The sequence below is a fragment of the Leuresthes tenuis genome, unplaced genomic scaffold (assembly GCF_036924035.1).
Source record: "Leuresthes tenuis unplaced genomic scaffold, fLeuTen1.0.hap1 SCAF_17, whole genome shotgun sequence".
Lineage (NCBI taxonomy): Eukaryota > Metazoa > Chordata > Actinopteri > Atheriniformes > Atherinopsidae > Leuresthes > Leuresthes tenuis.
Window position 1 is genome coordinate 2949733 of NW_027325371.1, and position 21124 is coordinate 2970856.

Sequence of the window (21124 nt, forward strand, 5' to 3'; positions counted from 1 at the left end):
CCACAGTTCGTTTGCTTCTTTTGTAATGTGATAATGTTGCTCTCCCTTCTTTTCCAGCCCACCTTCCTCCCAATGTGCCTTTATGTTATATAGATGCCTTACATTTTCACTTATATCCCAATATTCCCAGTGAATGTTTTGGCTTTGTTTAAGAGAGCCGAAATTAAACTGTTTTGCTTCTTAGTGCTTGTTTAACTGATTTATAAACCAGCTCACCCCCCCCCCCCCCCCAAACACATCAACATGAGCAGAAACACAAACAAAATGTGAATATATGACATTGAATTCCATATTCAGTTGAGAATATCTGCTCCAAATGATGATCAACTCAATCTTTTTACTTTTAAGTGATGAAAAACGGTCAAATGTCAGAACTGTATTATTTAGTCCTCTCTCTTCTGTCCACTACAGAGTTAATAATATTGATAAAATCTCAACAGAACATACAGATACATGATCTGACACCCTTTTCTTGACCTGTGAATATATACTGCTGCACCTGCACGCCTTGTATCTGGCTCTTTAAAGCGATCTTTGAATATAAAGAATTTTTATTTTGACCATGAACCATCCTGAAAGATGTTCAGCCTTGTTTCTTCATTTCTGCTGAACACTGAGGTCTGCATAAACAGGGTATAACCAGGTGTGAATGGGAGAAAAAGGGCTGTAAACGTGAGAAACACTCGTTTCCTCTTGTCTTTTCTTCTTCTTCTTTAATATTTAACTGTAGCTGGCATTCTCAAAGTCGTATTACTCCCGTCCTCTTATTCGTTTCTTTATTTTCAAGAATTATATCAGCCATCGTCTTCCCTGTGCGCCACATTAAAAGGTTAAAATACTTTTCAAATAAGCCCAAATCCATCCATCCATCCATCCATCATCTGCCGCTTATCCGGGGGTCGGGTCGCGGGGGCAGCAGCTTGAGCAGAGAAACCCAGACGTCTCTGTCCCCGGCCACTTCTTCCAGCTCTTCCGGGGGGACCCCGAGGCGTTCCCAGGCCAGCCGAGAGACATAGTCTCTCCAGCGTGTCCTGGGTCTTCCCCGGGGTCTCCTCCCAGTGGGACGTGCCCGGAACACCTCCCCAGGGAGGCACCCAGGGGGCATCCTAACCAGATGCCACCTCATCTGACTCCTCTCAATGCGGAGGAGCAGCGGTTCTACTCCGAGCCCCTCCCGGATGACTGAGCTTCTCACCCTATCTCTAAGGGAGAGCCCAGACACCCTGCGGAGGAAACCCATTTCGGCCGCTTGTATTCGCGATCCCTTGCCCGGATGTGGGACACCGGGGCCTCCCCCCGGAGCCAGGCCCGGGGGTGGGGCCCGGCAGCGGGCGCCTGGTGGCCGGGTCTGTGCCCATGGGGCTCGGTCGGGCATAGCCCGAAATGATGACGTGGGTCCCCCTTCCGACGGGCTCACCACCCGTGGGAGGGGCCAAGGGGGTCGGGTGCGATGTGAGCTGGGTAGCGGCCGAAGGCAGAGGCCTTGGCGGTCTGATCCTCGGCTACTGAAGCTAGCTCTTGGGACGTGGAATAAGCCCAAATCATCCTAGTAAATCTCTCTTCTTTTTTCCTACCACAGATGGTTATTTAAAAGTAACGTATTCTGCCTTTTTTTTTAACAATCTAACAGAATTTTTCCATGTCTTTTTCAGACATATGAGACAGGCTTTGGTCTAAAGCAAAGTTAAAGTGGTGTTTTTTTTGTCTTTGCTCTATTTTGGGTTCTAATTGTTGCTGTTTGTCTGTTTCTGACAGAACTGAGGAATTATATCTGTTAAAACTAGAGTCAGTGAGCTCCAGGGGTGGCAACACCCATTCCGACATCCCGCTATTCCGACAAGGCTTTCCGTATCAGGAAATGTGCGTTACTCAACAGGTGAGTCCCTTCTTTCTGTTCATGCAATTTAAATGTTTAACACATGTTTCCAGATAATAAGCGTTATTAAAAACTCAAAGTCTGGGCAACTGGAGGAGGAGAAGCAGTCCGCGGTGGTTTCCAATGCCACTTGTTTCAACTTTCGAAAATTTAATCCAGGAAAAAAAGGCTTACAAACATGGACCGAAACGGCTCCAAAAGAAACGAAAGTTAACTAAAAGAAAGCAAATAAACATGAAGTGGTCAAAATTGGTTTTATGCATGCCTCTGTGCGTCTGGCACATGCGTCTTCGGGCTCTCCCACGTTGGTTTGTGGATGAAAGCTATATGTTCAGCTGTAATGTCATGTAAAAACAATCTCTACATGACATTTACTCCCAGGTGTGACCAGTTAGGTCCTTAAGATATCAACAGGCTGTATAAAGCTGTGTGTTTGTGCCAAATGCGCAAAGCCCATCCGCGCTTCCCATAATTGGAGCGAGTATTCATAAATCACGTGAATAACATGAATAAACGTTTTTACTGCATTTTTACACGTTTTATCCTGTCATTTCTCTCCTCTCCTATTGGCAAGGCAGAGTGCTCGCAACTGTGTCCTGTGCAGTAGCCGTGATCTGTAATTGTAATTATTACTTTTGCACATTGGCGTAACCACGCATTCTTTGGGGGGGTCGTGTCCCCCCCAATATTGAGAAAATACCAACCTGTCCCCCCCAATATACAGAAGAAAATATGTAAAATGCATGTTCTCCTTTTCTGAACCCTGTCAAGGGATCGGTCTCTTGTTATGTCTTATTTATTTTCAGTGTATTTCCGTGTGTTACCATGGTAACGGCTGCGCCGCGGTCGCCGTTGTTGATCGCTAACACTCTAGCCAATGAGAGTGACCCACCGGGCGCGCCGCCGTCTCAGCAGCGGCTCTCCTTATCTTTACGTTGGACTTCTACTTTTGACGGAGCCGCTGCTCAACAGAGCAGATTGTACCAGAACAGGAAATCCAACACAGAATCAACAAAATAAACTTCCGCCCCCTTTCAAAATAAAACAACTTAAAACAAAAATAACATTAGACTATTAGACTTTTCGTTGTTAATGCACATTTTGAGACATTGACACAATAGAAATGAACCTGGACTTAAAAGTCCTCGGCACATTTTTTGTTAAAGGAAAAGTCTGTAATTTGTTACATCATTAGTTGTCCTTATTAAAATATTTCCATCAACATGCTTTGGGTATTTGGTCGTTTTCCATTGGAAGCTGTCCTATTTGCTACAGAACTACTGGAAGAGCAGAATTGTAATTGGTAGGTGTGTTTAAGGTCAGTAAACAGTAAGCAACTAACCAAAACAAAGTGGGGGGGCAGTCACTGTCTCGGAGAAATTACACTATTCCTTTAGATGTGAACTTACATGGTCAATGTAGTCCTCTAAACTATGTTCTAAATGTCCAATTTTTCATATAGAAATAAAGAATTGTAGATAATGCACTCAACAATTTTGTTGTTCTTGGACCCCCCCCAATGTCTAAACCATGGTTACGCCCTTGCTTTTGCATATGATGACAGCGGGCAAAAGACGCATGGGCTCTGTGGAGAGCTCCGCTCCAGCTGGCTGCTGACAGCTCACTGACTGTATTTCTGATTAATCAGTTTCAGTCTCTCCAGAGTTACATTAATATCTGTATTTTTATATTTGAAATTTCAGGGGATTTTGATAATAGATTATTTAAGTTTGTTTGCGAGACTGTGGGCCTAAACTTTAGGGCGTATTTGCGCCGGCATATCATTAGTGCAAAATGTTTTGGGTAAAACAGGCTATTAAAAGGAACTGTCGGAATGGCGGTATGTTAAAAAACAAAAAAAAACATACCGCAATTCCGACCATAGGAGGAAAAAAGTGTCGGAATGACGGGACGTTTGATAAAAGTGTAAGCATGTAACCGAGCTCCAGTGAGGTTCAACCATCAGGGCTTCAACAGGACGTTGGTGAAGAGTTAGTTTCTGTATGTTTGTATGTTGGCTGAAGACACGTTTGTTATGTGTAGTTCTTTTTAAATGAAAAAGAAACACAGTATTAAACAAAAGAAGTAACTTACCAGTGGACAGCCTGTCTGCTGCTGCTGTTAATGAGGAGTTGGTCCAACTGTAAAGAGCTTTATCTCCTCCTGCAGTGACACAGCAAGAAAAGAGCGCCAAAACCCTGCAGCCGACAGAAATAACTCAACCAGGCTGTTTGTATGAGTCTTTAAAATAACTGAACTGCTGAAACTTTAACTGTTTTATTTTTAATGTAGATCTGTATAAAGTTAGTTTTTTTCACTTAATTTTGAAAGATTTATATTTATTTGTAGCGTTGGTTCTTTATTTTGCTTAATATAGAAGTTTTAATATTTGTTTTTGCTTGTCATACACAAATGCTTTGTTTTAAAACACGGATTCATGAAAAAAAGAGCGATAGACTGCATTACCCGGCAGCTGTAGCGCGATGTGTTCGCGGAGGATTGTGGGTAAACAGGAAGTAAACAAACACACGTGAAAGATGGCGCTTTTAGAACAGAAAACAATGAAAACTGCGGATATTTTGAATGAATTCCAGGCTTCATTTTTCGCCATGAGCCGCCTGGCTTCGTTTCCCTGGACGGTGAGTATGAGACGCACGCGGAGAGAAACTCGCGCCAAACTCCATTTGAAAATATGCCTGTTTGTGATTTAAAGCTTAAAGTGAATTAATTCACTGAAAACCTACTAATGATAAAAGGACAAGCAAGTTTGCGTCCTTCTGCGTTATTCGGCACAGAAATAATCCGACGCCAGGTCTGAAAAATACAGGAACTATCCACATTAACATGCTGAGAAACGGTCATCGGCATCTTTCATTTGTTACGTGTTGATATTAGAACATTACAGTTAATACAGTAATGTAGACAAAGCACCTAACTGTGACTTTACACAAAAAGGTTTTCTGCCAAATCAGAGGAAGTCAACTAAAGAAACAGGAGTGGATGTTTGTGTCTGAACTGTAAGAAAGCAGCTGAAGGAAATGGGATTTCCATCCAGAGAAGCCAAAGGAAAGCATCAGTAGCACCTAAAGAGAAGAAAAGCAGCTCACAGCGGCTGAAGAGAAGCAGCCAGGGACTGTGGATGGTGGGATGGAAGTGAGACTCAGAGATGAATCACCAAGGAGACGATGCTGGAGCTTTAGTTTGGTCCAATGAAACAGAGAAAGATGGCAGCATCACCTCTGCAGGAGGTGTTCAGGTGGACTCTGTTCTCCTTCCATCAGTCAGACGGAGGTTTGGTGAAGCTGAGCTAATTTTTCAGGATGATGATGCATCTTTTTCCAGAGAAAAGAGGCTTTAAACGTTTCTATGTTGGACCGACAGCTCAGTGAGCAGCAAACAGCTCAGATTTAAGGTGGAAACTGGAAGAAATGCTCCGTGACGAGGCTCCATCCTGCAGAGCTGTTTTGTTGGTGAAGTCCTCATAGAGCTGCCTGTTTTCTGTTTTTCAGTTTGTGGAGAACGACCTGCTCAGCAACAAGTCGTCAGAGTTAATTTCAGAGCTGCTGAAGCAGGTGAGTGTCTGGCCGTGTTGTCATGGTGAAACTCACCTGAAGTGTCAGTAAACTGTTTGATCTGTTCCGCAGACTGTTCTCCATCCTCTGTGCCGGAGGTTTCCGCCGTCAGTCAGATACCGAAGGATGTTCCTCAGCGAGCTCATCAGACGGGTCGGTGGCTCGTCCGCAATGTTCAGACCAAACGCTGTGAATAAAACGTCTGTTTGTTCCAGTTAGGAGACCAGTTAGGAAACCAGTTAGGAAACCAGTTAGGAAACCAGTTAGGAGACCAGTTAGGAGACCAGTTAAAAGACCAGTTAGGAGACCAGTTAGGAAACCAGTTAGGAAACCAGTTAGGAAACCAGTTAGGAGACCAGTTAGGAGACCAGTTAGGAGACCAGTTAGGAGAGCAGTTAGGAGACCAGTTAGGAAACCAGTTAGGAAACCAGTTAGGAGACCAGTTAGGAGACCAGTTAGGAAACCAGTTAGGAGACCAGTTAGGAAACCAGTTAGGAGACCAGTTAGGAGACCAGTTAGGAGACCAGTTAGGAAACCAGTTAGGAGACCAGTTAGGAAACCAGTTAGGAAACCAGTTAGGAGACCAGTTAGGAAACCAGTTAGGAGACCAGTTAGGAGAGCAGTTAGGAGACCAGTTAGGAAACCAGTTAGGAGACCAGTTAGGAGACCAGTTAGGAGACCAGTTAGGAAACCAGTTAGGAGACCAGTTAGGAAACCAGTTAGGAGAGCAGTTAGGAGACCAGTTAGGAGACCAGTTAGGAAACCAGTTAGGAGACCAGTTAGGAGACCAGTTAGGAGAGCAGTTAGGAGACCAGTTAGGAGACCAGTTAGGAAACCAGTTAGGAGACCAGTTAGGAGACCAGTTAGGAGACCAGTTAGGAGACCAGTTAGGAGACCAGTTAGGAGAGCAGTTAGGAGACCAGTTAGGAGAGCAGTTAGGAGAGCAGTTAGGAGAGCAGTTAGGAGACCAGTTAGGAAACCAGTTAGGAGACCAGTTAGGAAACCAGTTAGGAAACCAGTTAGGAAACCAGTTAGGAAACCAGCTAGGAGACCAGCAAGGAGACCAGCTAGGAAACCAGTTAGGAAACCAGTTAGGAGACCAGTTAGGAAACCAGTTAGGAAACCAGTTAGGAAACCAGTTAGGAAACCAGCTAGGAGACCAGCAAGGAGACCAGCTAGGAAACCAGCTAGGAAACCAGTTAGGAAACCAGTTAGGAAACCAGTTAGGAGACCAGTTAGGAGACCAGTTAGGAGACCAGTTAGGAGACCAGTTAGGAGACCAGTTAGGAAACCAGTTAGGAGACCAGTTAGGAGACCAGTTAGGAGACCAGTTAGGAGACCAGTTAGGAAACCAGTTAGGAAACCAGTTAGGAAACCAGTTAGGAAACCAGTTAGGAAACCAGTTTGGAAACCAGTTTGGAGACCAGTTAGGAGACCAGTTAGGAGACCAGTTAGGAGACCAGTTAGGAGACCAGTTAGGAGACCAGTTAGGAAACCAGTTAGGAGACCAGTTAGGAAACCAGTTTGGAAACCAGTTTGGAAACCAGTTTGGAAACCAGTTTGGAAACCAGTTAGGAAACCAGTTAGGAGACTAGTTAGGAGACCAGTTAGGAAACCAGTTAGGAGACCAGTTAGGAGACCAGTTAAAAGACCAGTTAGGAGACCAGTTTGGAAACCAGTTAGGAAACCAGTTAGGAAACCAGTTAGGAGACCAGTTAGGAAACCAGTTAGGAGACCAGTTAGGAAACCAGTTAGGAGACCAGTTAAAAGACCAGTTAGGAAACCAGTTAGGAAACCAGTTAGGAGACCAGTTAGGAGACCAGTTAGGAAACCAGTTTGGAAACCAGTTAGGAGACCAGTTAGGAAACCAGTTTGGAAACCAGTTTGGAAACCAGTTAGGAGACCAGTTAGGAGACCAGTTAGGAGACCAGTTAAAAGACCAGTTAGGAAACCAGTTAGGAAACCAGTTAGGAGACCAGTTAGGAGACCAGTTAGGAGACCAGTTAGGAGACCAGTTAGGAAACCAGTTAGGAAACCAGTTAGGAGACCAGTTAGGAAACCAGTTAGGAAACCAGTTAGGAAACCAGTTAGGAAACCAGCTAGGAGACCAGCAAGGAGACCAGCTAGGAAACCAGCTAGGAAACCAGTTAGGAAACCAGTTAGGAGACCAGTTAGGAGACCAGTTAGGAGACCAGTTAGGAGACCAGTTAGGAAACCAGTTAGGAAACCAGTTAGGAGACCAGTTAGGAGACCAGTTAGGAAACCAGTTAGGAAACCAGTTAGGAAACCAGTTAGGAAACCAGTTTGGAAACCAGTTTGGAGACCAGTTAGGAGACCAGTTAGGAGACCAGTTAGGAGACCAGTTAGGAGACCAGTTAGGAAACCAGTTAGGAGACCAGTTAGGAAACCAGTTTGGAAACCAGTTAGGAAACCAGTTAGGAAACCTGTTAGGAAACCAGTTTGGAAACCAGTTTGGAAACCAGTTTGGAAACCAGTTAGGAAACCAGTTAGGAAACCTGTTAGGAAACCAGTTTGGAAACCAGTTTGGAAACCAGTTAGGAAACCAGTTAGGAGACTAGTTAGGAGACCAGTTAGGAAACCAGTTAGGAGACCAGTTAGGAGACCAGTTAAAAGACCAGTTAGGAGACCAGTTTGGAAACCAGTTAGGAAACCAGTTAGGAGACTAGTTAGGAGACCAGTTAGGAAACCAGTTAGGAGACCAGTTAGGAAACCAGTTAGGAGACCAGTTAAAAGACCAGTTAGGAAACCAGTTAGGAAACCAGTTAGGAGACCAGTTAGGAGACCAGTTAGGAAACCAGTTTGGAAACCAGTTAGGAGACCAGTTAGGAAACCAGTTTGGAAACCAGTTAGGAGACCAGTTAGGAGAAGCTTCAACTCTTCCATCTTAACGTGTTTGATGCTAAACCTTCGAAGCTTTGAGGGCGACGCGCTGAGGCTCTTCAGGAGTCTCGGTGTCGTTTTGTCTGCTTAAAACAGCAGAGCTGAAAGCTTCGTGTCTCTGCAGCAGGAGGCGGCGGACTGCGATCCTCTGGACCAGCTCTACGACGCTCTGGCCGAGGTGCTGGGAGCCGAGGAGGAAACCGAGTGCCACAAGAGCTACTTACTGGTACCGAACACACCCTGAGGCGGGTCCATTTGGTCCAACAAATGATTCAAACACAGCAGATTCTTCATTAAACTCAGTTTGAGTCAGTCCTGCAGTGGTTAAAAGGGCGAAGACTTTGCAGAACTGGGCCCTCGGTGGTTAATTCTGAGGTTCTTTTAGCTGCTTGAGGTGGAAACAGTCCCAGCTTTGAGAGAAACCGGGAATAAAACACGTTAAGCTTGCTTTTTCCTGCAGAACCACTGGAGTTCAGCTGTCCACGGACCCATTCAGAGCCCGGTTTTCAGCCCAGTTATGCACCTGCAGGGTTACTTTTGTGCTCTGAAGTCGTTCACAGATTTAAGTTTGAACGGGAACATTTGGCCGTTTTTGCAGCCCAGCGGTGACGCCGTCAGCCTGCTGGAAAACATCGCCCTGATCTCAGAGGGAACCACCGGGCTGGTGACCTGGGAAGCTGCTCTGTACCTGGCGGAGTGGGCTCTGGATCACCGGCAGGTCTTCAACGGCAGGTGAAAACTCACTGAATGATGTTCAGGGCAGGTTTCTGTTTCTGTATTTATCAGACGCTTTTATCCAAAGAGACTTACAAATGAAGATATAACAGCTTTATAAAAAGCTAACAATAAGCTACATAGAAGGAACCCAGGAGTCCGACTCTGTCAGAGGGGACAGAGCAGAGATAGGGTGCAGGCAGAGAAGGAAGAGCAGAAAGATAAAGTGCAGAGATAGAGGGGGGAGGGAAGTACAAGGTAAGTGCTGGGATAGGAGATGCTCTCTAAGAGCTGGGTTTTCAGGAGCTTCTTGAAGATAGACAGGGACGCCCCTGTTCTGGTAGCGCTCGGTAGGTCATTCCACCATCGTGGGACGACACATGAACAGAGTTTGGATTGTCTTAGGCGTGGTGTAGGAGCTGCTAGACGACAATCCTGGGACCAACGGAGGGACCCAGTTGGGACAGAAGCCTTTGCAGGAGCATTCAAGTAGATGGAGCCGTTCCATTAAGCTCTTTGTAGCTAACATCAGGGACATTAATCTGATGCTAAGGGCAGCCAGAGGAGCTCAATGAACAGAGGGGGGACGTGTTCTTTTAGGCTGATCCAAGACCAGACGCACCGCCGCGTTCTGGACCATCTGCAGAGGTTTCACAGGCTGGAGACCAGTTAGGAAACCAGTTAGGAGACCAGTTAGGAGAGCAGTTAGGAGACCAGTTAGGAGACCAGTTAGGAGAGCAGTTAGGAGACCAGTTAGGAAACCAGTTAGGAGACCAGTTAGGAGACCAGTTAGGAGACCAGTTAGGAGACCAGTTAGGAGCATTGCAGTAGTTGACCACAGACTGCAGCAGGCCCAACCCTTTAATAAACCCGCTTCCTCCCTGCAGGTCGGTTCTGGAGCTGGGCAGCGGCGCCGGGTTGACCGGCGTCACCATCTGTCGCTCCTGCAGCCCGCACCGATTCGTCTTCAGCGACTGTCACGCCACAGTCCTGCAGAAACTCCGCGCTAACCTCCGGCTGAACGGTCTGAGCGAGCAGACGTCTCCTGCCGCCAGCGTGGCCGAGCTGGACTGGGCGACCGCCACGGAGGACGAGCTCACGGCGCTCGGCGCCGACACCGTCATCGCTGCAGGTCTGACATCAGAGGACAGAGTCTTCCTCTAATGTGGAGCAGTTCATGATCAGAGGATAGAACAGACCAATGAGTCAAAATGGCCTCCTGCTTGATGGCGTTTCTTCTCTCCGGTGCAGACGTGGTGTACGATCCCGAGGTCGCGGTGACTCTGGTGCAGCTGCTGTCGAAGGTCCTGAGCTGTTCCTCCGCCCAGGTCCAACCGGAGATCCTCATCTGTTCCACCGTTAGAAACCCGGAGACGTACAGCGGCTTCAAGCAGCAGCTTGGTAAGAATCCACAGACCTTTAAAGGCCACCAGCAGCGTCTCTCATGCGCTTTTACCATCTTACCTACGCAGCCCCGTTCTACGACTTTTTGCTTCTCCTGTTAAATACACTGAATGCACTCAAAGCAAGTTAGCAGTTAGCAGTTAGCTAAATACACGAAATGCTCTCAAAGCAAAGCGTCTCAGCTCTGTTTCATCAACTGTTTCCTAACAGTCTGTTTTCGGGTTGGAGGCGCAGCAAGTGTTCAACTCCACCCTTTTGGTGAGGTCAGCAGCTACTTACTAAGCTGTAAGTTAGCAGTTAGCTGTAAGTTAGCGGCTTCAAACAGCATTTAGCTGTAAGTTAGCAGTTAACTGTAAGTTAGCAGTAAGTTAGCAGTTAGCTGTAAGTTAGCAGTAAGTTAGCGGCTTCAAACAGCATTTAGCTGTAAGTTAGCAGTTAGCGGCTTCAAACAGCAGTTAGCTGTAAGTTAGCAGTTAGCTGTAAGTTAGCAGTTAGCTGTAAGTTAGCAGTTAGCTGTAAGTTAGCAGTTAGCAGTAAGTTAGCAGTTAGCTGTAAGTTAGCATTAAGTTAGCGGCTTCAAACAGCAGTTAACTGTAAGTTAGCAGTTAGCTGTAAGTTAGCAGTTAGCTGTAAGTTAGCAGCAGATGCTAGCAAACAATGCTTTCTCATCAACAGTGATGGACCAAGCCGGAGATGTGCACAGCGTAACTCGTAGTAATGCATGTGTTCCGTTAATTACTGCGTTTAAACAGTTGTACCTGGAGACCTACATCTTTATCAGAAACATGCCGATAATGTAACGCTAACACACCCAGAGCGGTACACGGCGTTCAGTGTAGCAGCGAGAGTGAGGAGAGGACCGGTGTTGTGTTGGAAACACACCTTAAACACAGCTGCAGGTTGTCTGAGTTACAGAACCACACAGCCTTATTCCAACAAAGTAAACAAATGAAGCTCTCAGGAGCTGTTAGCTTAGCTCCTCGTCTCTCCGAACAAAGAGCGCTCCGACTGCTGCAGCTACAATATGAACAACTCATACGTACGTCACATTTAAAACAAAACCCTGAACTATCCCTTTAACAGCACCAGCCTTTGAGTGAGATGTGCAGAAGGAAACTTATGGCAGCTTCTTGTGTTGTTTTGGCAGAAAACGCAGGAATCCACCATGAGGTGATGGCGGCACCGGTCAGCCACGTGTTTCCCTACAACAGACTCGCTGCTATTGAGCTGATTAAACTGTACAGGTGAAGAAATGTAGCACAATAAAGATTTTATTTACAGTTGTACATCGTATCAAAGTGTCCTTTTATACATTCAAGTGAAGCAGGAAGAACTCGAGTTATTAAGACTGACAGAAGGCTTAAACTCTGTGGATCAACCTGCAGAAAGTAAAAGATTCTCCTGCTTATCTGAAAAATATTGGTCCTTTAACACTGGACACTTCCAGGGTTGTGGTCCACTGCAGTTTTCTTTGGTTCTTCACTGAGTGGCGATCAGAGGCAGAACGTTCTGGTCCCAGTTGTCGTCCCAGCGCTGCCCCCTGCTGGTGCGGAGGTTCCTCCTGAAAGTTCCCAGTCTGCCACCTGAACTGGGAAACTCAGAGAGCAGAGACTGGAAACACAAGAAGTCAACGTCAGACTCTCAAAGAAGCTAAAGGTCTTAAATGTGTGATTTTTTATTTTTTTAATCGATAGACGTCGCTCTCCCTGGTGGCTGGTTGCAGAATATCTTAAACTTCGCCCTTTTTGTGCTTCACAGAAAAACTTAAACCATTTCTCTTTACCCAGTTTACCAGGTCTGGACTCATTTTCTCATTTTTATGTCTCTAATGGTGACCTATATTCTCCGTGGCAGCGTGAGTGCTTATAAGCAACCATTGACAGGAACATAATGCGGAAGGTAGCAGTTAAGGGTGCAACGATTAGTCGGCGTCGACAAAAATCGATAACATAATTAGTCCCCGACGTATTTAATTGTCGGTTACGTCATCACATCTTTTTCACGCTGTCGAGCTGAACATCATTTTTCGTACGGAGTGAGTCATCTCACTTCCCTCCTATCTCTGCTGAGAGACGCATGCGCGTTACGGTAAATAATAACAGGAGATGACCTGTAGAAACAGTGAAATGGCTTCGGCTGAATTATCGTCCTCTAGTCCAAAAGTGTCCAGGGTCTGGGAGCATTTCAGCCCCGACACCCTTAAAAAAGATTACCTGCAAGTTTTGTAAAGCCGACCTCACAGGAGCACGTCTGTCATGCACGAATATTTGAAGGAAGCAGGTTGGAGCTCTGGGATATTTATGATATTTAGATATTTAGCTTGTTAGCGTAGCCTGCTAGCTATAAATAAGCGGAGTTGTCTTGGATTTTAACATTAAAACTGTATTATTCAGCTTCACAAAGTCCCAAAGTTACAACCAGGCTGTATTATTTTTCACTTTTTGGTATTGATTTGACTTTTTGGTAGTATTTTCAGTTAATGTTAAAAGTCAAGGTGAAATATGGCTTGAATGTATCCTTTTTCAGTTTTAGATTGTTTTAATTAGTAATTAACCGATTAGTCGATTAATCGATGACTTGACTATTAAAATAGTCGTTAGTTGCAGCCCTGGTGGTCGCGTCAGTCGAGCTGGAGCACGTGAACCACCTGGATGCTCTTAGAGTCAAGCAGCTTGATGCAGGTCTGAGGCTTGGTTGACGCTGCAGTTTCAAGCTAACATGGAAGGAAACGAGCACAAGTTTCCCTTGTCAGATGTTTTAAGAAAAACTGACAGAAAAGGGCCAGATAAACAGTATCCTGAGCCGAGATAAATTACAGCTAATTTATGGTAAAAATGAGTCATTTTGTAGCCCATTTTCCTTATAAAACACTGAGTTTGGGCCATTAAATACATAATTTGAAGCCTGAAACCTCCACTTGTTTCACCATGAAATGGTAATTTCCCTCCTCTTGCCTGGTTTTCACATTAAAACACGACGTGGCCTGATAAAAAAGATAAAAACAAATGTCGTTGCCCTCCTACACTAACTTCGTGTCCAAGGGAAATATTGGTTCAAAAGTTCGGATTTCAACAGAGCCGTTGCAGAAAGTGGGCGGAGCCCGATCACCCCACTGGAGCCGACCAATCAGAGCAGAGTGGGAGGGAAAAACCCACTCTGCTCTGATTGGCCAGTGCAGTAACTTAGTAACAAACTATTTTTGTGATTCATAAAGCTTCTGCTTTACAGAAAAGACGATATGTGGACGCAAATGGGACAAAGCGAGTCACTTCATGGGGACTTAAAGTAACATTTGATGGGATAGCTTTACACGATTCTTAGTAGAAGTATCTAAATAAAAATATAAGAGTGTAAGTGCCTGAATGGTTGTTTCTCTCGTCAGCTCGTGTTCATTTTGTTAATCTCACCTTAAGCTGCTCGGCGAGCTCTGCTGAGTCTTTGAAGATCAGCCCGTTCTCCTCGTGCTTCACCAGCTCGTGCAGACTGGAGGAAACACAGCAGACGTGCATCACATACATGTTTTCAACTTTTAGTTTCAGGCAAAAAGGAGGTTTGATACTTCAGGACTGAACAGACGCCGACGTTAAGCTGTTACAGAGGAAGGCGAAGGTCCTTTAGGTCGGTACATTTAGCAAAACTAACTTTTTCCTCTGCGTTCACACCTCTTTTTTTTATTTTAAACATGTTTCTCTGCTGGTTTGGATGCAGAGCGGCCGGAAGGACTTCAGCCGGTAAGTCCGATAGTTTGTTATGATGCGTAACCACGGCAACAGGACAGTTGTTAGGCAGCCAACTGAGCTTTCCAAAGCCTAAGTAATACTTGGAATAAGACCTCAAATCAGATGAGTTGAAGAGGAGACGTCTGGGATGCAGAGCAGGAACAAAATGGAGGAAAAGGAGGAAGTTTAAAGCATTTTTTCCTTGAATCATCAGGGGAAATGTGAGATCTCTGGTGGATAAAATGGACGAGCTTGGAGCCCTGATGAGGACACAGCAGGAATATCAGGCAGAGACCTGGCTGCAGGAACAGCTCTAACAGCTCTCTGCTCAGCTTTAAGACTATCCGGGCAGACAGAGACTGCAGACAGAGCGCTAACAGTAAAGGAGGAGGATCACAGAGCTGGTTAACAACAGATGGTGGAATCCTGGACATGTCTCTGCAGCCCAGATGTTGAGCTGCTGGCTGTGAGTTTCTGTCTCAGTTCACCTGAGTTACCTGCTGACGCTGTGTGTGACATCATCAGCTGAGTTGTTGCTAAGCTACAGAAACAGCAGCCCAACCCACTGATGGAGACTTCTGAAGGTTCCTCCCACACCTTCCTCTCTGCTACACCTCAGCTTTCTACATGTTTATCAGCTGATTTATATTCTATTTTATGATTTACTCTTTGAAAATGTAGAAGCCTCCTTCTTGCTAACTGCTTCTCCGACTCAACCTGTAGATATTTTAGATATTTTTCCTGCTGTTTCCTGCTCTCACCAGTTGAAGTGGATGGCGCAGACGGGAAGGCAGCAGCCGAACATGTCCACCACCTTCATGGGCAGATCCAAACCGCTGGACGACATGTGGAGACAAACGCCCAAATCTGCTGAACCTGAAGACACACAGGCGCCATTTATATGTGATTAGATGTAAAGTGTCATAATCTGAGCTCATCGGGACTCATATTCTTTATTAAATGGTTATTTGACATATTTTCTTGTGTGTTAAATATTTCTAAATAATTTCTGTTTTTGTGGACACTTTCCTCTGTGTCTCAACCTTTATCAGGACGGTTTCTCCGACACATGAATAAAAACCAACCTAATAGCAGTGGATAGTCTTCGGCCTCCAGCCAGGGCGTGCAGATGTTCACGTGCTCCAGATGCAGGGAGTCGATGAGCTTCGAGTAACGCTCCTTCTGAGGACCTTTACCTGCACATCAACAGAAACCTTTCAGGTGGAGGGAGACTGAGCTGTTTCAGCTCCTCTCAGTTTATCGTCTAATATGACAGATTTTACTGCATTAATAGATTAAAGGTATTTAGTGAACAGCCTTTTCTAATTATTAAAACTGGAAGATTACTGTTAACCAGCAGAATATGAACTAATTTCTAAAAATAGTTGGAAAAAACAGCAGAACTCATCGTATAAAAACTCCTCTGAAGGCTCAAGAGAAGCAGACATGAGTTTAATCACCAGATAGAAATGTGATTCATCAGGTTTTTGGTGCCTTTTTATGAGAAAAAGAGAAGAGTAATAAACAGACTGGACACAGGAAGCTGGCTGAACATCTGGATTTACCTGTGATCACACAGAGCAAAGCCGGTAACGAAGCTCCGCCTCTAACGAAGCCTTCGTACTCTGCAGAGAACAAACAGAACGAATTAAACACTTTCCGCTGTTTGTCTCCGGTGGACGTGAAACATTTCGTACCTTCCAGAGCCTTCAGCAGGACGGAGAAGTCTTCGTCCTCTGTGGAGGGAAACAAACGCGATGAGAAAACGCTTCTAAACCCGCTGAGGAACCTGAGGCCGACTCCTCTCACCTGTCCAGCTCGTGCTGCTCAGCAGCAGCGCCGGCCGCTCCGCCCTCAGAGTCACGGCGCCGTCTGTCGGGTCACGAACAGTGAAGGCGGTCCGCTCCACCGCCACCTCCAAACCGTCAGACCTGTGAAGGCAACGCAAGCACTTCAGGGCCCACACTTACACTCTGAGCAACGAATAAACGAGATAAAACTGAGACGTTTACACCAAACACTGAACTCTGTGGCTCCGAAATCCGATTTATCTAAGACAGAGATGTCCACATCCGGTCCTCGAGGGCCGCTGTCCTGCAGGTGTTTCTCTGCAGAAACACACCTGATTCAGATCAATCATTAGCAGGCTTGTGCAGAACCTTTGAAGAGATCCATTTCATCTGAATCAGGTGTGTTGAAGCAGGGAAACACCTGCAGGACAGCGGCCCTCGAGGACCAGATGTGGACATCTCTGATCTAAGATGAAGATCTTAAAACTCCTGATCCAGCCCTCATTTCTTTAAAGTGTCCTGATCAATAGTTCTGCAGCTTTATGAAGGTCTTTCGGTGTGTTTTTCTTTGTTAAGCTACTTAACTCTGAGCTATGAAGCATTCAGGCAGAAAAAAGGCTCCTAACTCAAGGGATGAACCAGTGTTGTGTCGACACAGAACAGACAACTTAGCAAAGAAGCCATTTTAAACTGGATCTTTAGGCACTTTGTCACAAAGACACATAATTTGTTCCCATTTCTTTAGTTGAATCTATGAAAAACAGCAAAGAAAACACAGTTTGACAGACAGAAAATAGGATTTCTGCAGCAACAAGGTGATTCCCAAAGAGCTATTAGCTGAAAACTTGGCATATCTCAGCATGGTGTGCAGTGTGTCCTTAAAACATTTGAGGAAACTGGACAAGTGGAGGACAAAAGAAGAAGTGTCAGGCCTAAAAAACTATCTCCAGCAGATGAACAGGATCTGAAAGTGATGTCCTTAAGAAAGAGGAAAAAATCCAGCTGTGACCTGACAGGACCTGAGAGATGCATCTGGACCTTCAGCTGATCCATCTACTGTTGGCCCAAGCCTCATCAGAAATGGGCTCCATGGAAGGGTGGCTGTCAAGAAGCCGTTCTTAAGGAAGGGAAACAGGGAGAAAAGGCTGAGCTGTGCCAAATGACACAAGAAGTGGACTGAAAATCAGTGGCAACAGGTCTTATGGAGGGATGAATCCTCCCCAGAGCCCGGACCTCAACATTATTGAAGCAGTGTGGGATCATCTGACAGAGAACGGAACAAAAGGCAGCCCACATCCAAAGAAGAGCTTTGGGATGTCCTTCAAGAAGCCTGGAGAACTATTCCTGAAGACTCCTTAAAGAAATGACAGAAAGCTTGTCTCAGAGGGTTCAGGCTGTGTTGGAGAATAAAGGAGCTCAGACCAGATATTCACTTTAAAGCTGCTGAGAACTGAGAAAAACTCTGTTTTTACATTAATGTTTGAACGTGTTTCAGTAAATCTCTGCAGCTGTTTCCTGTTTTCATTAAATGAAGAAATGTTTTGAGATGGCTTCATGTTGACTTTCACCCTGTGGGCTGAAACTGAGGATGTGTGTCGGCGAGCCTCATGAACAGCTCATGCTGCAGCTTCACTGGAGTCTCTCTGAAGATGGAGGCGGGTCGGTCGTACAGAGTCGTCGCCCTGCGAAGACAAAACTGATCCTTTTAGTTTTCTCCATGTCTTCCAGCATTAAACTCAGCAGAATGAGTTGTTCTGATTGGTGGAGGAATAACGAACGCCGTTAAACGGGCCAGTGGAGCCTCACCTGATGCCCCAGTTCTGCTGCAGGTCGTCCTTCATGGCGTCGGTGACACACAGGCTGTGCGTGGCCAGAGGCCCGAAGAAGTGCTCGTACCTGGAGGACGGGACAGAAAACAGCGGATTGTGGGAGAAACACGGAATTAATGCTGTTGGCGAGCAAGAAGACGGGTACCGACCACTTTGCCAGGCGGACCACAGGGTGCGACGCGCCGTGGCTCAGCGCCATGATGGTGTAGCCGTAGTTGTGCCAGTCGATGACGAAGCTGCTGCCGCGCAGGACGCAGACGAGCCACGCCACGGCGATGCCGGGCAGCCCGGGAGGATTCTGGGAAGCAAGCGAGGAACCGACCGGGTTAGCGAGCGAGCATTCGGTTCACCGGAAACTTTGAGCGGCTCTTAAAGTAACTGGTTTCCTAACTGCTCTCCTAACTGGTCTCCTAACTGCTCTCCTAACTGGTTTCCTAACTGGGCTCCTAACTGGTCTCCTAACTGCTCTCCTAACTGGTCTCCTAACTGCTCTCCTAACTGGTCTCCTAACTGGTCTCCTAACTGGATTCCTAACTGGTCTCCTAACTTGTTTCCTAACTGGTTTCCTAACTGGTCTCCTAACTGGTCTCCTAACTGGTTTCCTAACTGGTCTCCTAACTGGTTTCCTAACTGGTTTCCTAACTGTCTCCTAACTGGTTTCCTAACTGGTCTCCTAACTGGTCTCCTAACTGGTTTCCTAACTGGTCTCCAGCCTGTGAAACCTCTGCAGATGGTCCAGAACGCGGCGGTGCGTCTGGTCTTGGATCAGCCTAAAAGAACACGCCCCCCCTCTGTTCATTGAGCTCCTCTGGCTGCCCTTAGCCGCCTGCATCAGGTTCAAGTCCCTGATGTTAGCTACAAAGAGCTTAATGGAACGGCTCCATCTACTTGAATGCTCTTGCAAAGGCTTCTGTCCCAACTGGGTCCCTCCGTTGGTCCCAGGATTGTCGTCTAGCAGCTCCTACACCACGCCTAAGACAATCCAAACTCTGTTCATGTGTCGTCCCACGATGGTGGAATGACCTACCGAGCGCTACCAGAACAGGGGCGTCCCTGTCTATCTTCAAGAAGCTCCTGAAAACCCAGCTCTTCAGAGAGCATCTCCTATCCCAGCACTTACCCTGTACTTCCCTCCCCCCTCTATCTCTGCACTTTATCTTTCTGCACTTTCTTCTATGCCTGCACCCTATCTCTGCTCTGTCCCCTCTGACAGAGTCGGACTCCTGGGTTCCTTCTATGGAGCTTATTGTTAGCTTTTTATAAAGCTGTTATATCTTCATTTGTAAGTCGCTTTGAATAAAAGCGTCTGATAAATACAGAAACAGAAACATTAAAGGACAGAAAACCGACCCGACCTGCATCAGGAGGTGAGACTGCAGCTCCATCGCCAGCAGAACCCGAAGGAGCTGCAGCGACTGAACCGCCACCTTCGTCCCGTAGGCGAGGAGTCTGGGTCCGGCTGGAAGAGCAGCAGAGAGTTTAGCTCAAAGCGGGTCGTCGCCGCTCAGAGGAGACGTGAAAGCACGGCGTTTACCTCCAACACCTTTCACCTCCGCGATGGAAACCAGCCGGATTTTCTCCTCCTTCAGGACGTCCGGGTGAGGTTTGGAGTCTGGAAAGAGAACTCGCTGTGATCCAAAATCACATTTCAAACCCTCCTCACACTGATTTAAGGCCAGATAAGGTCCTTTTTCACCTTTTTGGGGTCCTCTTACGCTGTTTTAAGTATGATTTAGTGTCACATTTCTTTGTGTGAACCTTTATGTTTTCGCTGCATCTTTGTGTCACTTTATTCTCTTTTAAATCCAACTGATTTGGTCTCTATAAACTTTCCCCAACTCTGATTCAGATGAATGGATCTCCCTTCTGCAGAGCTTAAAGACCTGATCCATTCATTTCAATCAGGGGTGCTGGAGCAGGATTGAGAAACACACATTTATAGTTCCATCGCTGTACATTTTAACCTGGTATTTACAAGTTATCTGCCTCTTTATCCAAGCTGAGCTTCAGCTCTTGTGCATGTTTGTGCTTCAAAAACTCTTTCATTAAACTCTTTTTCATTTTTGATAGTTCATATGTCGACAATTTTACCTAAAAAGCCGACAAAAGTGACATGATATCCGTGTTTGCTGAGGGACAAGGCGTGATACTGCATCCGAGGACTGCGACCGATGTCCCCCAACACCAGCACGCACACCCGCCGGTCCGTGCCCGCGTCCCGGTGCCGCAGGCTCCGCCACCACAGCGACAGCAACACGGCGACAACAGCCAGACACACAACCGGACACGATGCACCCGAGTCTGCCCAAAAAAACGCCACCAAAAGCGCCGCAAACACCGAGAAAACCGTCAGCAGAGCCGTGGAGGAGCCGGGCGTCGCCATGTTTGTTTGAGATGTGCGATGACGCGGCTCAGGAAAGGGGAGGGGCTTCAGATTTAAAGGGACCGCAGCGGTAAAGGAAGTGAATACCAAAATAAAACTTTTCCTTATTATTTCACGGATTTAATTTGTCCTGTTCTGTAATGTTGTCTTTATTTCCTATATTTTGTTCTATATTTTATTTTGTCTCCACTCACACTTCACATTTTCACCCCTATGCCAGTTTAATCGGCTGATTTTCTGACAGACAGAAATGGTTTAAACAGTTTTATAAAAGTCTGATCCAAGATTGTTGGAATCTAGTTAAAGGACCCGTGTTCATTTGGAAAATAAGCTGGCAATACTCCTTCAAGTGAGCAAGCTTTGATGCCTTCAGGGTGGCGCTACCATGCACCCCTGAGGAAAACAAACCATTATTCTTATTCTTCTAATCCTTCTCTTATTAGGTTGTTTAATGCTGACAGTAGTTTTTATTTTTGAGGCTTTAATTTTGACATCAACTCCTGATAATAAAGGCAACTTGCAGCTACCAGATGCTGATCAGTCGTCACGGATGTGTTGTTGTGCCAAACTGTTTTCTGAACTCATATTAAATGATTTGAATGGTTCGGAGCGGCTGAGCCTGAAATTATTTATTTTGATGCCATTATCTTGAGATAACACAGCTGAGTAGCGCCTAACCTCACCAAATGGGTGAGTTTGAAAGTCCACCTTTAAAACTGATGGTAAACACTGAAGTGTCAACAGTTTTATCTGCACTAAAAAGCACAAAGAGTTTGGAATCAGGAAGTTTTTGCACCTAAAGGGCTCAGTTCTGGGTCCTGTAATCTTATTTGCTTCTTTCTTTGGATGCTTTTCAATGTTTTGGTGTTACTTTTAATTTATACACCCCGAAAGCTGAAGGACCTCATCACAATTAGCCAAGTTTTTATTGATGAG

At 45.8% G+C, this 21124-nt stretch overlaps 2 protein-coding genes across 2 annotated transcripts; one reads left to right on the forward strand and one right to left on the reverse strand.

The window, feature by feature from the left end:
• The first annotated feature begins 4387 nt into the window (after positions 1-4387).
• eef2kmt (eukaryotic elongation factor 2 lysine methyltransferase) lies at positions 4388-11753 on the forward strand. The gene is made up of 8 exons (XM_072369125.1): positions 4388-4515; positions 5386-5448; positions 5521-5601; positions 8474-8575; positions 8948-9081; positions 9951-10195; positions 10315-10464; positions 11615-11753. The coding sequence occupies exons 1-8, from the start codon at positions 4414-4416 to the stop codon at positions 11713-11715; spliced, it is 978 nt and encodes a 325-aa protein (XP_072225226.1). The 5' UTR covers positions 4388-4413; the 3' UTR covers positions 11716-11753.
• Positions 11725-20203, reverse strand: alg1 (ALG1 chitobiosyldiphosphodolichol beta-mannosyltransferase). Its single transcript, XM_072369124.1, has 13 exons — positions 19897-20203; positions 19340-19417; positions 19161-19264; positions 17955-18103; positions 17783-17872; positions 17545-17658; positions 15996-16117; positions 15884-15922; positions 15752-15811; positions 15272-15382; positions 14948-15062; positions 13875-13950; positions 11725-12078 (listed from the first exon to the last, which is right to left on the reverse strand). The coding sequence occupies exons 1-13, from the start codon at positions 20186-20188 to the stop codon at positions 11947-11949; spliced, it is 1482 nt and encodes a 493-aa protein (XP_072225225.1). The 5' UTR covers positions 20189-20203; the 3' UTR covers positions 11725-11946.
• Positions 20204-21124: the final 921 nt, after the last annotated feature.

What these genes read in the sequence shown, in the direction of transcription:
- eef2kmt (XM_072369125.1), top strand. Translation starts at nt 4,414, where the DNA reads ATGGCGCTTTTAGAACAGAAAACAATGAAAACTGCGGATATTTTGAAT. An exon ending in GCCACAAGAGCTACTTACTG is followed by an intron (nt 8,576 to 8,947) that starts GTACCGAACACA and finishes CCGTTTTTGCAG; the next exon opens with CCCAGCGGTGACGCCGTCAG. An exon ending in CGGCTTCAAGCAGCAGCTTG is followed by an intron (nt 10,465 to 11,614) that starts GTAAGAATCCAC and finishes TTGTTTTGGCAG; the next exon opens with AAAACGCAGGAATCCACCAT.
- alg1 (XM_072369124.1), bottom strand. Translation starts at nt 20,188, where the DNA reads ATGGCGACGCCCGGCTCCTCCACGGCTCTGCTGACGGTTTTCTCGGTG. An exon ending in CAGCAGAACTGGGGCATCAG is followed by an intron (nt 17,659 to 17,782) that starts GTGAGGCTCCAC and finishes TTGTCTTCGCAG; the next exon opens with GGCGACGACTCTGTACGACC. An exon ending in GAGCAGCACGAGCTGGACAG is followed by an intron (nt 15,923 to 15,995) that starts GTGAGAGGAGTC and finishes TTCCCTCCACAG; the next exon opens with AGGACGAAGACTTCTCCGTC.